At 46.9% G+C, this 18008-nt stretch overlaps 1 protein-coding gene across 3 annotated transcripts in view; it reads left to right on the top strand.

Moving 5' to 3' along the window:
- The window catches only part of RRBP1 (ribosome binding protein 1), a 70361-nt gene that overhangs the window by 21947 nt on the left and 30406 nt on the right, over nucleotides 1–18008 (top strand). For all 3 annotated transcript variants that reach the window (XM_036321620.1, XM_036321618.1, XM_036321619.1), the window contains exon 2: nucleotides 6619–8635. In XM_036321620.1, the coding sequence (XP_036177513.1) occupies nucleotides 6640–8635 (1996 nt within the window). In that variant the 5' untranslated portion in view covers nucleotides 6619–6639. The remainder of the gene's footprint in view (nucleotides 1–6618; nucleotides 8636–18008) is intronic.

Here is an 18008-nt window from a genome sequence, read left to right as displayed (position 1 = left end):
CTGTCATATGGCAAAGTAAATCCCAGGTGATTAAAAAAACTAGCTATGAAAAGCATTACTGAGGTTTTTAGAAAAAAAATAACTTCTAAACAGTAAAATGACTTCTGTTATAGTGGCTGTCTCCCATCCCAATGGTTGGAACCTGAGTGGCTGGGGGATTGGGTATAAGGGAGATTTTTCACTTTGTATGAGTTTTTTTGTGTGCGTGAAAGTTTTCTCATTTTATTTTGTTGATTTTTTTTTAGTGAGAGAGGAAGGAAGACATAGAGAGAAACATTGATTGGTTGCTTCCCGAAGCTACCTCAACCGGAGTGAAATGTGCAACCTGGTTATGTGCCCTGACTGGGAATCTAACCTGTGACTTTCTGGTGCACAGGGCGATGCTTCAGCCAGCAGAGCCACATTGGCCCGGGTTGTATTGAGTTTTGACTCATAGAAATGTAAAGGGTGTCCCAAAATTCAAGCCAGATTTGAATTTTGCGTGAGCATTAACAACAACAACAACAAAAAATAAAAGCCTAATTTTACTTGGTTTATTGGATCAGATTCTAATATCTGTTGCCCTTTGATTTCAATCCCTTCAATTTGATAAGCATTATCAAGTACCAATTATGGCCCAGGAGCAGGGACAATGAAGACCATTGAAGACCACGGCTTTGCGTATGTGCCAGCAAAGCCGTGGAGGCCATTTACCTGATGTGCTATTCCATACATAACCCTATACTGTATACTTTATGAATCAATAAAAAATTTACAATTTTTAATTATAAACCTGTGTTTTCTATCAAAATTACTTCTTGTGTGAATTTTGGGACACCCTTTATTTCTTCTATCCAACATAAATGAGTAATTATTTAAATTTGAAGGATAGTGACACTTTTTTCTTTTAAAAAAAGTGAACATTCTCTTTATGACTCTGAGGCAGTAGCTATGAAACAAGAATGACAAACTATAAGGCAAATATTAGTAAATTGGACTACATTGATAGTGTAATTAATAGTTGATATATTATACATTGGTTGGAAAAGAAACCACAGATTGCAGCACAACTAAAACAAATGATTAATATCAAAATATGTAAAGGTCAGCTACAAAGAGGAAAAAAACTGATATAAAAATGAGCAAAGGGCTATGAACAGTAATCTAGTAAAGAAATCTGAAAGGCAGTAAATAAGATGCAATGTCACATTCATTTGATTGGCACCATGACTCAAGTTTGACTACAGTAGGAAATGTTGGCAGAGATGTGGGGGCTTTGTGTTGCTGCCCCTTTGGGGAGCAGTTTGGCAACATCTGGCATACAGCCTTGCCCACCCTGTCCCAGCAGGTCCAGCTCTAGGTCTGTCATAGAGAAATGTGTACACAGGCACAGAGAACCTGGAAAACGTGCCACACTATAGTTCTGTGTGAATAGCATAAATTTGTAAAACCTAAATGCCTGTCATTTCCATTTCCATTTGTGGTCTAGTTACATAATATAGAATTAAAATGAACAAAAGCTATGTTTGTTTATGGAAATAAATCTCAAAAACTAAGTTTAATTGTTTAAAAATGTCCAATAATACCTGCAGTAGTGTCATTTATATAACACTCATCAGCACTCAAAGCTACACTATATTTTATTTGTTGAGACATATGTTTGTAATGTAAGCATAAATATGTATGCACATGCTACATTCCAGGTGCTGAGAGAGAGTTTTATTTTTATTTTAAAATATATTTTTATTTATTTCAGAGAGGAAGGGAAAAGAGAGAGAGCGAGATAGAAACATTAATGATAAGAGAGAATCATTGATTAGCTGCTTCTTGCATGCCCCATACTGGGGATCGAGCCTGCAACTCAAGCATGTGCCCTGACTGTGAATCAAACCGTGACCTCCTGGTTCATAGGTCGATGACGCTCAACCACTGAGCCTCGCTGGCCAGGCCGAGAGTTTTAAAAATATCTGAAGTAGCCCTGGCCAGCGTGAGTCTGTTCTATTCCTGGTCAGGGCACGTGTGGGAGACAACCTGTCGATGTTTCACTCTCAGATTGATGTTTCTCTTTCTTTCTCTCCCTCTCCTTTCCTCTCTCTCTCAAACCAATAAAAGCATGTCTTTGGGTGAGGATTTTAAAAAAAATCTATAAAAATCAGAAATAAATGTGGTAAAATGTTTGGATCTGATAAACCTTTATCAGAGGCAGTAGGGTGGTAGATAAATGGATGTTCATGATATTTTTCTTAATCTTTTGTATATTAGATGGTGATCCTGATACAACCGTATATGTAAGGGACTCTATTTCGTTGTCATTCTGTTTTAGTTTTGTGCCTTACTGGTGGGTAATCTTGTGCCCAGGAAATCTATCTGGGGACTTGTTCTCTGTGACACCTCCTGCCCCATGGTTTTTCTGAGAGCCCTCATGTGGCCCATGGCAGAATAGCTCGTTCGTTAGTGATGAGACCGAGCTCTGGGGTGCTGTTGAGGGTTCTTTTATAAAGCCTACCTCATCCCAATTGCCAAATTGGACTGAATTGGCCAAACCGGACTAGACTTGTCTGGCTACATGACTTAGATATATTCCATGTATGAAGAATTTGGAGTTTTAACTTTCTTTTGTTCCCTAAATCCTTACCCCCCTGGGAACAGAAGGAAAGCCATTCTCTCAGGACCCTCCAGGTAGGCCAGTGAGTTTCAGCCAGCTGAGCTTGGGAGTGATCCCCAAGCCTCTGGGTCGCTTCCTGCTTCCTTCCATCATGGGGCCTTCACCTTTCTACTTAACACTCTTAAATGTACTAGCAATAGTAAGTAAAAATACATACTGTATTTCAGAATTAACAGAACATAGGTGCTTTGTGGTCAGCCCATACAGGATATATGGCGGGCATGCACCTTCTCTACCAACCTGGGCATGGCCTATGGAAAATCCAGTGGGGATTTCAGAAGCAAAGCACCCTGAATGATGATCTTGAGAGCACATTGTGAGGCATCACTGGCTTTATCATTCCTGTGAATCAGAGGTTTCCCATGATGTTCCCACCCAAGCTGACCCTGCAGAGCAGCAGGAAGGCTGGCTTTCACTTAGATTTCTTTGCTGTTTGTGGTGATACGATCTTAGCCTTAAATGTTTTAGTGTATTACTCCTTAAGACTAGGGCTTTTTATTTTTCTCTGAAAGATTTCTTTTGAAAAAATTCTAACCTAGGAATTAGTGGTGGGGATGTAATTCCTTTTTAGAGCAACCCATTATGCATAAGTTGGGAAGACACATTTGCGCTGCTATCAAACATACACTTGTGTGTACTGCCAAGGGAAATACTCTCCCAAGCTGGCCTTTCTCGATTCTGAGCTCTGGACAGAGAATATATTTTTGTAGCCCATGTTTGCCTAACTTGAGTAAGATTCAAGGCTAATTTTCAACTTTGGCTTTTCTGCCTAAACCACAGGCTGCAGAGGCCCCACAGTGGTCGGCTGGACAGGCCCGCTTTATAGTAGCTGGTGAACCTGCAGCGTCGCGGGAGACCACCCCTCAAGCGCAGAGTTGTTGGGAAGCCGCTTGCAGCTTATGGAGACTCGATAGGGTGACTCAGGCCCCTGTTGTTGTGCTGCCTCTGGAGAAGGGGGGTGTTTTACAGGAATTTTGTCGTCTGAATAGACCGAGTATAGGGATGATAATATAGTTTTTGTACCTGAGTTGTGTCCACATTAGTGAAGTTCTGAGAGGTCTTTGTGAGGACGTGGAGTTTCAGTTGGAGATGCTCACTCACCAAGAAATGGAGGTTGACCATACAATATTGCAGGCCTTCTTGTCTCTGCCTTCCCACCCTGTGGATCCCTTCAGGGCTAAGCAGGGCAGTTTCCTTTTCAACACTTAGCTTGTAAGTGTGTTCCTGGAAGGATTAATCTGGGGCAGCCTCTTGACTATCATACTAGTCAATGAGGGCGCCCTGGCTGTGTGTGGATCATGCTGTCAGAACCCATGGCCAGAGGTGAGAATCTGCTTGTCCAGGTCTAAGTTTCCATGAGCATACCTCAGACTTCATTTGCAGAAGTTCCAACCGGAATGAAGACTTTGACTTGGTTCTGTAGACCCAGGGTGATAAGCTGGGAGCAGTATCATAGCTGCAGCTGACTGAGTTACCACCATGGAAAGCACATATGTGAAGTTCCTGTCAGAAGAGCATTAAACCCTCTTCCTGCAAGGGTTTTATTAGAAAGGCACGATGCAGTAGTGTGCTTGTTTTGCGATGACTGATTTTTCTTACAACATAATGCTGAGACATTTAAAACAGTCTCCTTAGTTCCTTCTTTTATATGCCCTATAGTCAAAATTTAGATTTCATTATTGTTTAGAAATTCCTACTCTGTTTCTCTTTCTCACTCCCACTGGAAGAGGAATCTCAACTTCTAAGCCAATGGCAAGCCTGGACCCGGCCTGGACGCTGTGTCTAGAGATTTTGGGAGGGGGGATATGCAGGGGAGGGTGGTTCACCTCTCCTGCTCCTCTCTCTTTGCCCCCTTTCCACTTTCCTTTACCCATCATCTTATACTTACATTCTGTTCTCGAATTCCATTTTTGATCATCTGAAGGGGCTAGGCTGTTTTTCACTCCAGGGGGATGGGAATGTGATAATAACATGAAAATTAGTTGATGAAAGTTGAGTGTATTCAAGTAAGTAAAACTTTTGGAGTTTCTCACTGAAGTTGAATCTGGCCTGGACTGTCAGTCAGTAAAGTGTGGACCAGGATACATCTGACTCTTTGGACTTTGGTCCACGGGCAGTGAGAAGGAGTGGTTCATCCTCTGGTTTGGAGTGTTTCCCAGGCAAAGGGCCCCTCCCCAGGGCAAGGATTGAGCCTGGTGATACTGTCCTCCTTCCTTTGCAGCCTCTGGCTGTGAAATTCCAAACCTGGAGTCTTATATTTGGTGGACTTCCCAAGACTGATACACCCCCTGTTTTCCTGTGAGTTGCAGTTTCCATAACTTTTCAGCAGCTATCACTGGCAACAGACCATTTTTTACTCACGAAATTCTTGGTCACTTTTTAGGATTGTAATAAAAAGGTTTTCATTCCTGACCCTTGGGTAGTTTTGTTTATCAACACGGGGGAAAGAGGTGACAGTAGAGATGGCACACCTGGGGCCTCCAGGCCAGAATGTATGCAGCTGAAAGACTGCAGAAGTGTTGGCATGTTAACTGCGAACGGCGCCAGGTGTTAGACCTGGGTCCTTGAGTTTGGCTAGGAAAAAATTCAGAGCTAAGACTGAAATACAGGTGAAAGTTTATTTAGAAAGTCAGAGGTAGAGAAGTGGGCTATGAAAATGTGATCCAGCTAAGCTGTGTGGATTTAGGAAGAGAGAGAGAGAGAGAGGGAAAGAGATTCCCCACCCCCCCTCCCCCCGCCCCCAACCTCCCATATTAAGGGTTTTTAACTAGAAGTCTCAGAGGAGGATCTCAATAGAATATTCATCAGATACCCAGCTTTCCAGGAGTGTCTGCTCAGGGTCATGGTCTCCACTGATTGGTCTGTACCAGGGCAGGGGATCCTTACTTCCCATAGCTAGTCCTGACGTCAGCCTTGGTGTCACCCGGCCTGGTTTGGTCTTGCTGCTTTTCTGGGCCTGGAGGTGAAACACAGCTGAAGCCTCGATGTTATCTCTAGTTTGACTAAAACTCTGTCTTAGTGGTCAACAGACCTTGGTTCCTAAGATTATTTGATGTAGGTCAGAACCTCACTGTCTTGGGACTTAATGCTTAAGAGAGTGATGGTGCAAGGGCTTGTTTGGGAGCAGTAGAGGCTTTTTTCCAGCCCCCTTGTTCCTCCTGTACAGGAGGTCTACCACATGACTAGTGATGTGACAGGGGAGGAAAGGTCAGGGGAGGGTCCGAACCACAGGATGACCAGCGGTATGGAAGATCAGGGGGTCTGAATTGCGTGGCCAGCGATATGCTAGGGGAGGAAAGGTCACCCTGGGGACGAGATCCAACCTTACAGTTGTCCATTGGTAAGCTCCCAGGGCTTTCCACCCTGGTGACCTTCTGTACCTGGCTTATCAAATTCCCGCTCTGCTCATGTCTGTCTTAACTGCCTACTATGTCAGGCTCACGTGGTATTTTTCCAATTTGTCTATTTCACATTGTGTAAAAAAGATTTCTGACCTAATGTGAAAAAGCAAAAGCTCTCTTGGCAAGTGCTTGTTTACATTTCTATAACAATCATTTATAGCTGGTTGACAGCTCCTAATTTAGTGGAGCATTTTTGCCACAGTCCTCACCACTCCTGATTGTTACACACCTGGCCTGTGCTCGTGCTCATGTGCATCTTTAACTCCTCCAGTGGGGAATATCTTGAATTGTGATGGAGGCCTGCCCTAAGTACAGACCTTCAGTCTGCCATCTCCTTAGTGCTTTGTATCTGCCAGCACTGAAAGGGACTGCTCATATCTTGCTTAGAAATTGCTCTCTTTTACGGAGAGAAAGGTAAGAGTGTATGGCATCAGAGATTGCCTGGATTTGTTTCTTCATTGACTTTATCAGTCTGAAGAATTAGTGAAACCTTAAGTTGGTGGTGGGGGTTAGGGATGGAAACTGAATACCTCAGTTTCTGCAAAAAGTAATCTATGTGTATGTGTTTGGCAGGTGAACGGAAAATAAGCCAGAATGGACATTTACGACACTCAAACCTTGGGGGTTGTGGTCTTTGGTGGATTTATGGTTGTTTCTGCCATTGGCATCTTCCTGGTGTCAACCTTCTCCATGAAGGAGACGTCATATGAAGAAGCTCTAGCCAACCAGCGCAAGGAGATGGCAAAAACTTATCACCAGAAAGTAGAGAAGAAAAAGAAGGAGAAAACGATAGAGAAGAAAGGAAAGACCAAGAAAAAGGATGAGAAACCCAACGGGAAGATACCTGACCATGAGCCAGCCCCAAACATGACCATCCTCCTCAAAGACCCAGTACGGGCACCTGCAATGGCTGTGGCTCCAACCCCGGTCCAACCCTCTGTGGTCATTACCCCTATAGCCACGGTACCAGCCATGCCCCAAGAGAAGCTGGCCTCCTCCCCTAAGGACAAAAAGAAGAAAGAGAAAAAAGTAGCAAAAGTGGAACCAGCAGTCAGTTCTGTAGTGAATTCTATCCAGGTTCTGGCCTCAAAGGCTGCCATCTTGGAAACTGCTCCTAAGGAGGTGCCCATGGTGGTTGTGCCTCCAGTGGGCTCCAAGGCCACTGGTGCTATGCAGGGCAAAAAGGCAGAAGGGACCCAGAACCAGGGCAAAAAGGCAGAGGGAACTCCCAACCAGGGCAAAAAGGCAGAGGGGCCACAGAACCAGGGCAAAAAGGCAGAGGGAACTCCCAACCAGGGCAAAAAGGCAGAGGGGGCTCAGAACCAGGGCAAAAAGGCAGAGGGGATCCAGAACCAGGGCAAAAAGGCAGAGGGGACCCAGAACCAGGGCAAAAAGGCAGAGGGAACCCAGAACCAGGGCAAAAAGGCAGAGGGGGTCCAGAACCAGGGCAAAAAGGCAGAGGGGGCCCAGAACCAGGGCAAAAAGGCCGAAGGAACCTCCAACCAGGGTAAAAAGGCAGAGGGGGCCCCCAATCAGGGCAAAAAGGCAGAAGGAGCCCCCAACCAGGGCAAAAAACAGGAGGGGTCCCCAGACCAGGGCAAAAAGGCAGAAGTTGTTCAGAATCAGAGCAAAAAGGTTGAGGGAACTCCCAACCAGGGCAAAAAGGCAGAGGGAGCCCAGAACCAAGGCAAAAAGGCAGAGGGAGCCCAGAACCAAGGCAAAAAGGCAGAGGGAGCCCAGAACCAAGGCAAAAAGGCAGAGGGAGCCCAGAACCAAGGCAAAAAGGCAGAGGGAACCCAGAACCAGGGTAAAAAGGCAGAAGGCACCTCCAACCAAGGTAAAAAGGCAGAGGGGGCTCCCAACCAGGGCAAAAAGGGAGAGGGGGCCCAAAATCAGGGCAGAAAGGCAGAGGGGGCTCCCAACCAGGGCAAAAAGGGAGAGGGGGCCCAGAATCAGGGCCAAAAGGTGGAGGGGGGCCAGAACCAGGGCAAAAAGGCAGATGGGGCCCAGAACCAGGGCAAAAAGGCAGATGGGGCCCAGAACCAGGGCAAAAAGGGAGAGGGGGCCCAGAATCAGGGCCAAAAGGTGGAGGGGGCCCAGAATCAGGGCAAAAAGGCAGAAGGGGCCCAGAATCAGGGCAAAAAGGCAGAGGGGGCCCAGAATCAGGGCAAAAAGGCAGAGGGGAGCCAGAATCAGGGCAAAAAGGCAGAGGGGGCCCAGAACCAGGGCAAAAAGGCAGAAGGGGCCCAGAATCAGGGCAAAAAGGCAGAGGGGGCCCAGAATCAGGGTAAAAAGGCGGATTCAGTTGCTAATCAGGGCACAAAGGTGGAGGGTACTGCAAACCAAGGGAAAAAAGCAGATGGGCCCTCCAACCAAGGCAAGAAGGCAGAGGGAACCCCAAACCAGGGCAAAAAGTCAGAAGGGTCCCCCAACCAGGTCAAAAAGGTGGATGCATCTGCCAATCAGGGTAAAAAGGCAGAGTCAGCTCCTAACCAGGGCAAAAAGGCAGATATGGTTCAGAGCCAGGAGGCACCAAAGCAAGAGGCTCCTGCAAAGAAGAAGTCTGGTTCAAAGAAGAAAGGTGAGCCTGGTAAGTAGCTTTGATTTCTTTATGAACTTGGAGGAAAATGCTATCTTTGAATGGCTTATGGATTTCCTTTGGGGAAGCCATCTTATCAGTTAGCTATTGCCACAACAAGGCTGCATAACAAACATTTCAGATTTCAGTGATTTACACCAGCTGTCATTTATTCTTGCTCATACTTCTGCTGGATTGGCTAGAGGTTGACTGATCTGGGTTGGCTCTGCTGAGTGGCTCTGTTCACTCTGGGTTTGGCTCCTTTCTGTAAGTCTCTTCCACATGTGTTCATTCTGGGGCCCAGGCTGAGACTCAAGGACTCTCAGGGCAGAGGCCCTTCTCATGCTTATGACAGAGCTATAAAAGGGCACATTTCAGACCAGCATCTTATTAGCTAGAGCAAGTCATGTGAGAGCCTGAGTCAAGGGACAGCAAATCTTTCTTAAATGTCTGACTGCCTTTTGTGAGCCTGTTCTGTTGTGTACCTCACCTGGTATTTTAGCATACCTTTATTCATTTATATGTGTTTGTTGAGGGAATAATGGTAGGGTAATGTTTTCAGGGAGCAGTAGTATTTACCCCTCCAACCCCTCACCCCCAGTGTCCTGTCCTCCCTACCCCCGTTCCCATTATAATTTTTTATTGATTTCAGTGAGTGAGAGGGGGAGAGAGATAGAAACATCATTGATGCGAGAGAATCATTGATCGGCTGCCTCCTACACACCCCCCACTGGGGATCGAGCTCACAACCAGGCATGTGCCCTTGACTGGAATCGAGCCTAATACCCTTTAGCCCTCAGGCTGACCTTCTGTCCACTGAGCCAAACCAGCTAAGGCTTGTCCCAGTTATTTAATGGAGCATTTTATGTATATATAAAATAATATAGAACAGTAGTTTCCTATTACTTTGTTTCATATTAATATGGAAATTGGGCCGATGAGCTCTGTTTCATGTTCATCACTCATTTGCTAGAATACCAGTAGTTTTATGTTTTCTTAGTTGATTTGGAAAATTAATTGCATTTGTCTTGATGAGGCATCTTTTTTTGTTGTTGTTAATCCTCACCCTAGGATATTTTTCCATTGATTTTTAGAGAGAGTGGAAGGGAGGGAGGGAAAGAAACAGCCATGTGACAGAGATAAGTCAATTGGTTGCTTTCTGCACATGCCCCGACCAGGGCTGGGAATTGAGCCTGCAACTGAGGTACGTGCCCCAGCCTGGAATTGAACCTGAGACCCTTCAGTCTCCAGACTGACACTCTATCAACTGAGCCAAACTGGCTAGGGCATTGATGAGGCATCTTATGGGATCTAAAATGTTTGGACCTATGTTATGTAGCACAGGATTCTCTGTTGTTTTTGTTTTGTTTTTTGGATCCTCTGTTTTTTAGCTGGGTTTCCCTTTCTTGTACCTTAGTGAAGCTACATTACCGTTTCTCTGGCTTCTACCTCCAACTTCATGGGCTGGGAGGGCTCCCATCCTCTGTGAGTAGCTTTGGGCTCCTCTGAGGATCAGAGACCATCACCTGGCCCCATAGGTCAGGTCAACTTCTCAGGCCCTTGAAAACCGAAGGGCCTCAGTCCTGCCAGCACAGGCTGGAGGGAGCGCACACTGCGCTTGTTTAAGGTGGTTTTCCACCTGACACAGCTACAAGGGCATTTGAGATTCGAAGACAGGTATATTGCTGAGAACAGGCCTGTTTTCTGGCTTTCCAACATCAGGTGTGTTAGAATAGAGCTTCCAGTGTCCTGTGGTCATTATTACCACTATGGCTTTAGACATCTGAGATAAGGCATGAAACAAAATGTGATGATAATATAGAAAGGAAGACAAAATGGTCCTAATTTGCAGGTAATAGAGAACCTTGTTAGAAGGAAGACTTAACTTTATGCCTGTGGGAACCCACATAGCAGCTTGGCTGAGGGTGGTATAAGGCAAAATTTGAAGAAGGAAATACTGTGCTCCAGGAGAAGAAAGATTGAATATTATAGATAAAATAATAGTTATTCCTAAGTTCTCTTAAGGGTTTATTATTCTTCCAGCCAAAATTTCAGTGGAATTTTCCTCCCTTAATTTGACAAAACTATTCTGAAAGTCCCATCTGGAGGGAAAAATAGATAAGAATATTGGATGGAGTTGTAAGTGGCTTTTGGAAGGCCAGTTTTGTCTGATGTGTGAATGTATTCCGTATTCCCAAACTATTGTAATTACAAGTAGGGTGCTGACCCACATGGTGGGAGGCTATTACTCCAAGGTTGCAATTTGGGGCTCTTGGCCACACAAACAGCCACGTGGGACAGTCAGACATGACCTACATGAAAACAGCCACAAGGGATAATACGTGTGGCTAATATAACACCTGAAAGGTGAAAGTCTGAAAGCATGGGGAGATATTTTCTTGTACTTCTTTTTATTTGTATTATCCTCAACTGAGGGAGAGAGAAACATTGATCAGTTGCCTCCAGCACTCAGCCCGACCAGGGACTGAACCCACAACCTGGGTTGTGCTCTGACTGGGAAGCAAACCCGCAGCCTTTTTGGTGTATAGGATGACTCTCCAACTAACCAGGCCCCACCGGCCAGAGCTCTTGTATTTTATTTTTTATTTCCCTGAATTTGCAGTGTGTGATCTGAGCCCTGTTTTTCCCAGGGTTGGTAGTCCCCTTCAGGGCCCTCCGAGGTGGATGCAGGTCACTCCCTGCCCCCGGCTCCATAATCGTGAAATCATGGGTTTTCACACTTCCCTTGCAATTCCATCTTGTATGTAGAGTTCAGTGTTCTAGAATTAATCTGACTCATATTAGAATCTGTAGCTGTGACTGTGTTGCCGAGTGAGAAGCAGACCACATTCTTTTCATGCAGTTACACCTCATGTCCCCTGAGGCTCTGGTTAGCCCCAGCTGCATGCTCTTGACCTTCTTGCCCACCAGCTGGGGTTGAGCCTCTCTCTATGTCTGTCCAGGGTTTTTCCACCTCCAGCCTCTCCAAGGCTATGCATGCCCTAGAGAAGAGAACTGTGGATACAACTCTGGGTGGGCTGGCTGGCCCTGGGTGTCCAGAAACTTGGGGACCTGGAGAATAACCTTGGTGGGGGAGAGGTGGCCTGATGACCATGGGGAGGTACTTGGGGAATAGGTTCTTTATCACTGGTGTGGAGCAGGCCAGGAAGGGATTTCTAACTCCAAATCGAGGAGACTGACTCAGGTGGAGGAGGGTTCCAGGGCCATGAGATTTTTGACCATGGGCAGTGAAGAACTAGAGTCTAGGGCAGTGTTGTCCACTAGGGAAGCTGCTAGTCACATGGGGCCATCCGTGTAAAAACATTCAAGTCAGTCAAAAGTAATAAAGTGAAAGATTCTGTTATGCTAACCACATTCCAAATGCTCAGTAGTCACATGTGGCCAGCAGCTGCCCTTTTGGGCAGTGCAGATGAAGAACAATGTCGGCATCAGCACAGTAGCTTCTTTTATATAGCACTGCTCTAAACTGGAGTCCTTAGGAGGGTGGTGGTCTCTTGGGTCACCTTACAGGTGACTCTGTAAAAACAAACATGTCTTTGCAACCCTCTATTGGTGCCATGCAGCTCCTTTCTGCTTTGTTCTGTCTGCCTGCCTGCGTCCGGAGTGGGGTGGGGGTGAACTCCCGTTGTCCTCTGTATCACAGTGAGATGTGACGAATGAGATCACAGAGGCTGCGGCTGGCCATGACACATGACAGATCAGTGGCAAAACCTGCCCCAGAGCTGGGGCCCACCAGAGGCAGGGTTGCTTCTTTCGTCATCACAAGGTGGGGCCCTCACTGACAGGTGCCCAGAGGGAAGCCCAGCAGATGTGGGTGCAGGCACAGGACACGCTTCTGCAAGTCCAACTTGGAACTTTTCCAGAACTTCTGATCTAATTTTCCTACAAGAGCAAATCAAGGCCATGTGACAGCTTTTACCACTTGTCTGTGGCTGGATTTGACAGTGAACACTGCCTTCCTAATCCCTGCTTTTTAACATTCATTATTGTATAAATATGTGCTTCCAGCAAACACAGTTCAAGCAGTATAAAACCATAGAAGGTAAAAAGTTAGTGTTCCTTCCTACTTCATCCCATTTACCATCCACTTCCCAGGGGGATCCCCGGGGATACTCTGCTCATCACACCAAATGCACAGCTGGGGCCTACAGTGCACGCAGCTTTGGAACTGGCTTTATTTATAAGTGTACTAGTGACATCTTCTGCAGGGCTGCCACTTTCCATAGCATGAATGTATCATGATTTATTTAAATGACATTAAGTAGTGTGCAGTGTTTTCTGTTGTTGTTGTTGCTAAAATTAATGTTGCAGTGATGTATATATGATGTGTGAGTATCTCTCTGTAGAAAGTAAATTCCTAGATATGTGATCGCTAAGTCAAAAGGTAGGTCCCCTTTTAGGAAGACAGTACAGCATCATTCTTCAAACACATTCCACGATTTACCCTTGTTGCAGAGTGCAAGAGACCCACATGAGTGTTTCCAGCGCCCTCCGACTGATTTTACTGCTCGTGTGGTACTATGGAAATGGTGACATTTTCCGGGGAGCATCATAAACCCAGGTGTGGAACACGGAGAAAATACTTGCTTATGAAACAAAAGGCATGGGCTCTTGTCTCAGTGTTTGGAAAAGAGGGAATTCATGGTACCAAAGAGAAAGTGGAAATTTCCCAGAACTGAAGCTTCTAAGTGTTTGCAGTGCCGTGTGGCCTCTGCTGGTTCATTCTCTGATTGTTGCCTCAGCATTTGTGTGCGGTACCTATTATGAAAGCCATGTCTCTCACAGGAAGTGTGTGTATGTGGTGTTGGGTTTTTTTTTTTAATCTATTTTTGTCCTCAAACACAGTCCTTGCCTGCATAACGTGCTGACCTGCCTGCCTGCACCTAGTGTGTACTAATGGGCATGTTAGCATTACCCTTTTAGGAGAGCTATCAGTGCCATGACCTGGAGGTGGGTCCAGATTAGTACAGTGTGGGTCTGGACCCTGGATAAGCCAAAGATTTGGTCTTGGGAAGTACAGGGTGCTCGTTCAGGAAACTCCACATTTAGATGCGCTCTAGAATACTGGGCTTCCGCTGGAGCTTGGTTCGCTTGGAGCAGAAGCTGAGCAAGGCTAAGCCAGGGCATGGCCCTCTTCCCTAGGATGGCTTTATGCCTGACACACTCCCATCTGCAGATGTATAAGGTTTACTCTGGGGCCAGAAGGCCACCACGACAGGGCCCAGGCAAGCCACCCTCCAGGAGACATAGGTATTTATAACCCCATGATGACCATGTTTTCAGACACACACAGCCCATGTTGGAGAAAGAGGCCATCTTTGGGGGACAGGATTATGGGTAAATCTTAATATCTTCACCCTTCTGCATTTCCCAGTTTTTCTGTAACATGTAGGTATTATTTTTTAAATAGAAAAGAAACAAAAAGTCCATTATTTATCTGAGTCAAATAAACAGGACCTTATTGTACCAAGCAGAACCCCTGTCCTTTCAGGTGCTGTGAGGCAGTGTAGCCCTGACCAGAGGTCCCCTGAGTATCCTCTGAGCAGCAGAAAGAAGTCCTTGCTCTTTTAGGGGGGCCAGGTGGAGGAAAGAAAGTGGCCAGTTTTTCTCATGCCTGTCCCAGCCTTGGGTACCCAGTAAATGGTCACAAACTGAGCTAAGAAGAATATTATAAGGTGTGTCCTGCATTTACAAACCTGGCAGTGTCCTGGGGGGTCTGGCAGCTGCATGTTGTGCCAGGCCTCAAGGGGCTGCTTCACCCTCTGCCAGAGCAGGTGGAAATGCAAATAGGATCATGTTCTATAACCTAATAAATGGGGCAGGGGTCACCAGAGGTCAAGGGAGATGCGGAGAAATTTTCAGACCTACCAGAAAAACTTTAGGTGTCTGTAGCTTAGCAGGGGCCTCATCTTCAACTGTGTAACTTGATAAGAACACCACCCCTTCCTTCCTCCAATTCCACCTCCCTGCCCCCCATGCTGTCCCTTTGTGCTGTGAACTCACTGTGTCTGAGGCCTGGTGCTGGGTCACCACTGGGAATGTGACACCATTAGGTGCATGGTTTATGAAACTCTTCTCCATGAATGTATCCCCCTAACATTCTGAAAGGTGGATTTGTATTTTTACCTGTTTTACAAGAACAGAAACCAAAGCTCAGCTCTGTTTTTAAACTTCCCAGAAATCATGCAGCCAGTAAATGCTAGCGCAGGGATCAGAGCTGGAGCTTGGGCCTCCATCTGTGCCCTCCACCTTAGGGCTGAGGCACAGATAGATGTGTATTGAGAGTAAGTTTCATACTCTTTCTTTTGAACTTTAACTTTTTCAGAGTCTGAAGCTCAAGAAGTCTCTGTGGGGCTTTGAGCCTTTATTCACTTTCTCTCAGTTCTTCAAATTCAACTTTTTTTTTTAAAAAAAAAAAGAACAAAAGTGTCTCGGGAAGCAAGCCAACTGTCAGTGTGGTATGCCACGTCTTAGAGAAGCTGTAGGTGGCGTTCATGTTTCAGATATGAAGTTGATTTTTTTGAAATTTGAGGGGGGAAATAGTCATGCAATTTATAGGATTTTTTAAACATTCCATTAGACAGCATTAAGAGCCCAATTTCCCAGTTAAGATTACTTTTTCTCCAACCAAACAAAAAGGCCTGATTCAAAGGTCCAAATAGCATTGCTGTTGACATTATTTGTACTTCATTCCAGTGCAATTAAAACACCAGATTTTAATGTCCATGGCAGTCAGGTTGAGTACATCCGGTCATGAGGGCAGACAAGTCCCTGCGAGTGCTGGGCTTGGAGTCTGCACAGGGCCAGCCACCTCTGGGGTACGGACTGATGAGGACTGCAGGGCCTGGAGGTGCTGCTGCTGCTGCTGCATTTGAGGGATCTTTCATCCAGGGCCCATGAGGGTCACTTTCCCACAAGCCCAGGGAGACCCTTCTCTGTCAATGAATTGCCTTCTGCGTAGTGGGTTAGGCCAGCAGCAATGCTGGCCCTAGTTTCTCATTTATAGAGATGGATGTCCCCACCTGCCAGCTTCTGTGATTCAGGGAGATGCCCTCTGGACTAGGGGTCAGCAGGAGTCAGGGGCTTGTCCATCTCTAAATGAGATGATTGCTTGTGTAGTGTTGGGCTTCAAGGAGTTGCAGGGTAGCCCTTCCTGGGACCCTGGGGCTTTTGACTGGAGTTTGTCTCAGGTGATTGGGGATGTCAACCTAGAAGGCACCCTGAGGTTGGTGTCTGGCTTTCTGTTGGAAGGACAGTGCAGTGTCCGGAGGCAGCAGCCATTCTGCTTGCATCTGTGTGTCTGAGGCCTTCAGAGTGCTTCAGACATTCCCTGAGAAAATGAGTGTCTTTTCCATTGGTGTTCGCCCCCCAACTCCTAAAACCACACACCCCTGTGGCAGGTTTTGCTCTCGAGACCCTGAGTTGACACAGGGCCTGTGTCCCAACAGTTCTGCTTTCTGTACTCTCAGGCGTGGGTTTTTCCTTGATCTGCCTGCCTCCAGCCTTGTCCCACTGCGTGTCCTGGAATAATTTTTCCCAAATGCAAACCTTGCTCCCTTCTAGACATTGCTCCTTGCCTGTGGAATAAAATCTGGATTCCTGGGGCCTATGAAGACTTGGGCTTACCCTGGCCTCACAACCTCGCTCTGACTAGTAAGGCCCCTTGCAAGCCTCTGTGCCTGTCCTGTGCTGCTCTCCTTGCTGAAGCCCCCGCCCTTGCCTTCTCCTTACTCAGCAGTGTTTGGCTCAAGAATCCTCTGTTTAAAAGCCTTTCTGGTGTTGCTGCCATAGTTGCTTCTGTAGTGACGCACACAGTCCCGCGTTCCTTTGGTGTGGCTCTGCTGCATGATTGTCACGTGTCCTGTGTCTCCTCCACCCGTCTTAGCTGGCACTTTCAACCCAACTTACCTTACCAGGCCTAGCCTTCTGTAGACTGCCAGGTACACATGGGTCCATACTTTGTGCATGAAGACCACCTGAATCTGCCTGCCCTAGGGAGGACTACCTGGCTGGCACCTGCAACAACAGCTGGAGTTGAGCTGGAGCCCGTGGCAGAGCTGTGGTAATAATCTCTCATTGATTACCAGCTGTCTCGAGCTCAGATGCAGTTACTGGAGAGGTCCCGACGCCCTCCCTGTTGGTTGAGTAAGCTGAGCGTGAGCAGTGCCAGGAGTGTTCCAGTAACCACACTGAAGGGGCTGATGCTGAAACTGCTGGGCTGTGGAACCCAATGGGTCCCCTTTGGCTGGAACCTGATGACGGGGAGCCTCGTAACTATGCAAGCAGAGAGAAAATTTTCCTGAGGACCCCAGTTGAGAGAGATTCCTGGGTGCCTTTTTTGCAAGACAAGTTTAATTTTAGGTGATTGAGCCTCCCCTGTGGTCACAAAAGGGAGCTTAGTTTTGGAATTTGAAGCGTTATGAGCATTATCAGAGCTGAGAGCCAAGGAGGCATATGGCTCCTTGCTTGTATGTGCTGCTCCTTTAACCTACTGAGTGAGAACAGTGGTACAAGGCAGGAGCCAGAGGGTCCACAGGCTGTGGTTCTCTGTCCACAGAGGTATTTTGGGCACCACTTTTGTATGACTTCCATCCCTTTGATGGGAGTAGGAGAAAGGGCAGAATTGCTTCAGCTATCCTGAGCTCCTCCCTAGGAGCGCTGTCTGTTCCGGGAGGGTCTGGGTCTGCGATTTCTCCTGTGATGGGCTTGAAGGTGGCCTGTGGGTAGATTCGGCAGTGCCTTACCCTGTGCCAGGCATTGTTCAAGCACATTGTAGCGAGGCTGTGAAGGAGGATCAGTTGCTATCCATTTGTCACTGGTGAGGAAACAGGCAGAGAGAGGTGAAGCCACCTGTCCAGGGTGAGCAGGCAGGAAGGAGCAGGGCTGGAATTCGAGCCCAGGCCCCCCGGGGCCTTGTTCTGACCATGGTGCCTCTGCCCAAGGTCAGAGGTGACCTAAAGGCTGGCCCTGGCCCATGGATGAGTTTGTTCAGCTCCACAGTGGTTTTCTTTATCTGTTTTTCATTGAGTTAGCTAAATGAAGGCCAGGAGACAGCATATAAAAATCTCCTGTCCAGCTCTCTAAACAAGCCCGCAGCTCTGAGGCTTCTGGTTCAGACCATGAGGTCCATCACCTGGAGCTGAAGAACCATGCCCAAGGCCACCCTGCTCAGAAGAGGCTTCCCCTGAGCCCAGGCCTGTCCCACCCCTGCCAGACAGGCGTCCGGAGTATTCTAGAGCAGTGGGACGCTGCCTCTCCACTCTGTTCTCCTGCTGCCTCATTCCTCCCCTAGGCCTCCCTGTCCTGTTCCTGGTATTTCAGACTCACCAAGGTAGGCAAAACATTAGTTACAGGAGCAGGCCCT

Source organism: Myotis myotis, unplaced genomic scaffold (genome assembly GCF_014108235.1).
Source record: "Myotis myotis isolate mMyoMyo1 unplaced genomic scaffold, mMyoMyo1.p scaffold_m19_p_9, whole genome shotgun sequence".
In the NCBI taxonomy this organism is placed as follows: Eukaryota; Metazoa; Chordata; class Mammalia; order Chiroptera; family Vespertilionidae; genus Myotis; species Myotis myotis.
Note: the sequence above shows the minus strand (reverse complement) of the source record. Positions and strands in the feature narration are given on the sequence as shown.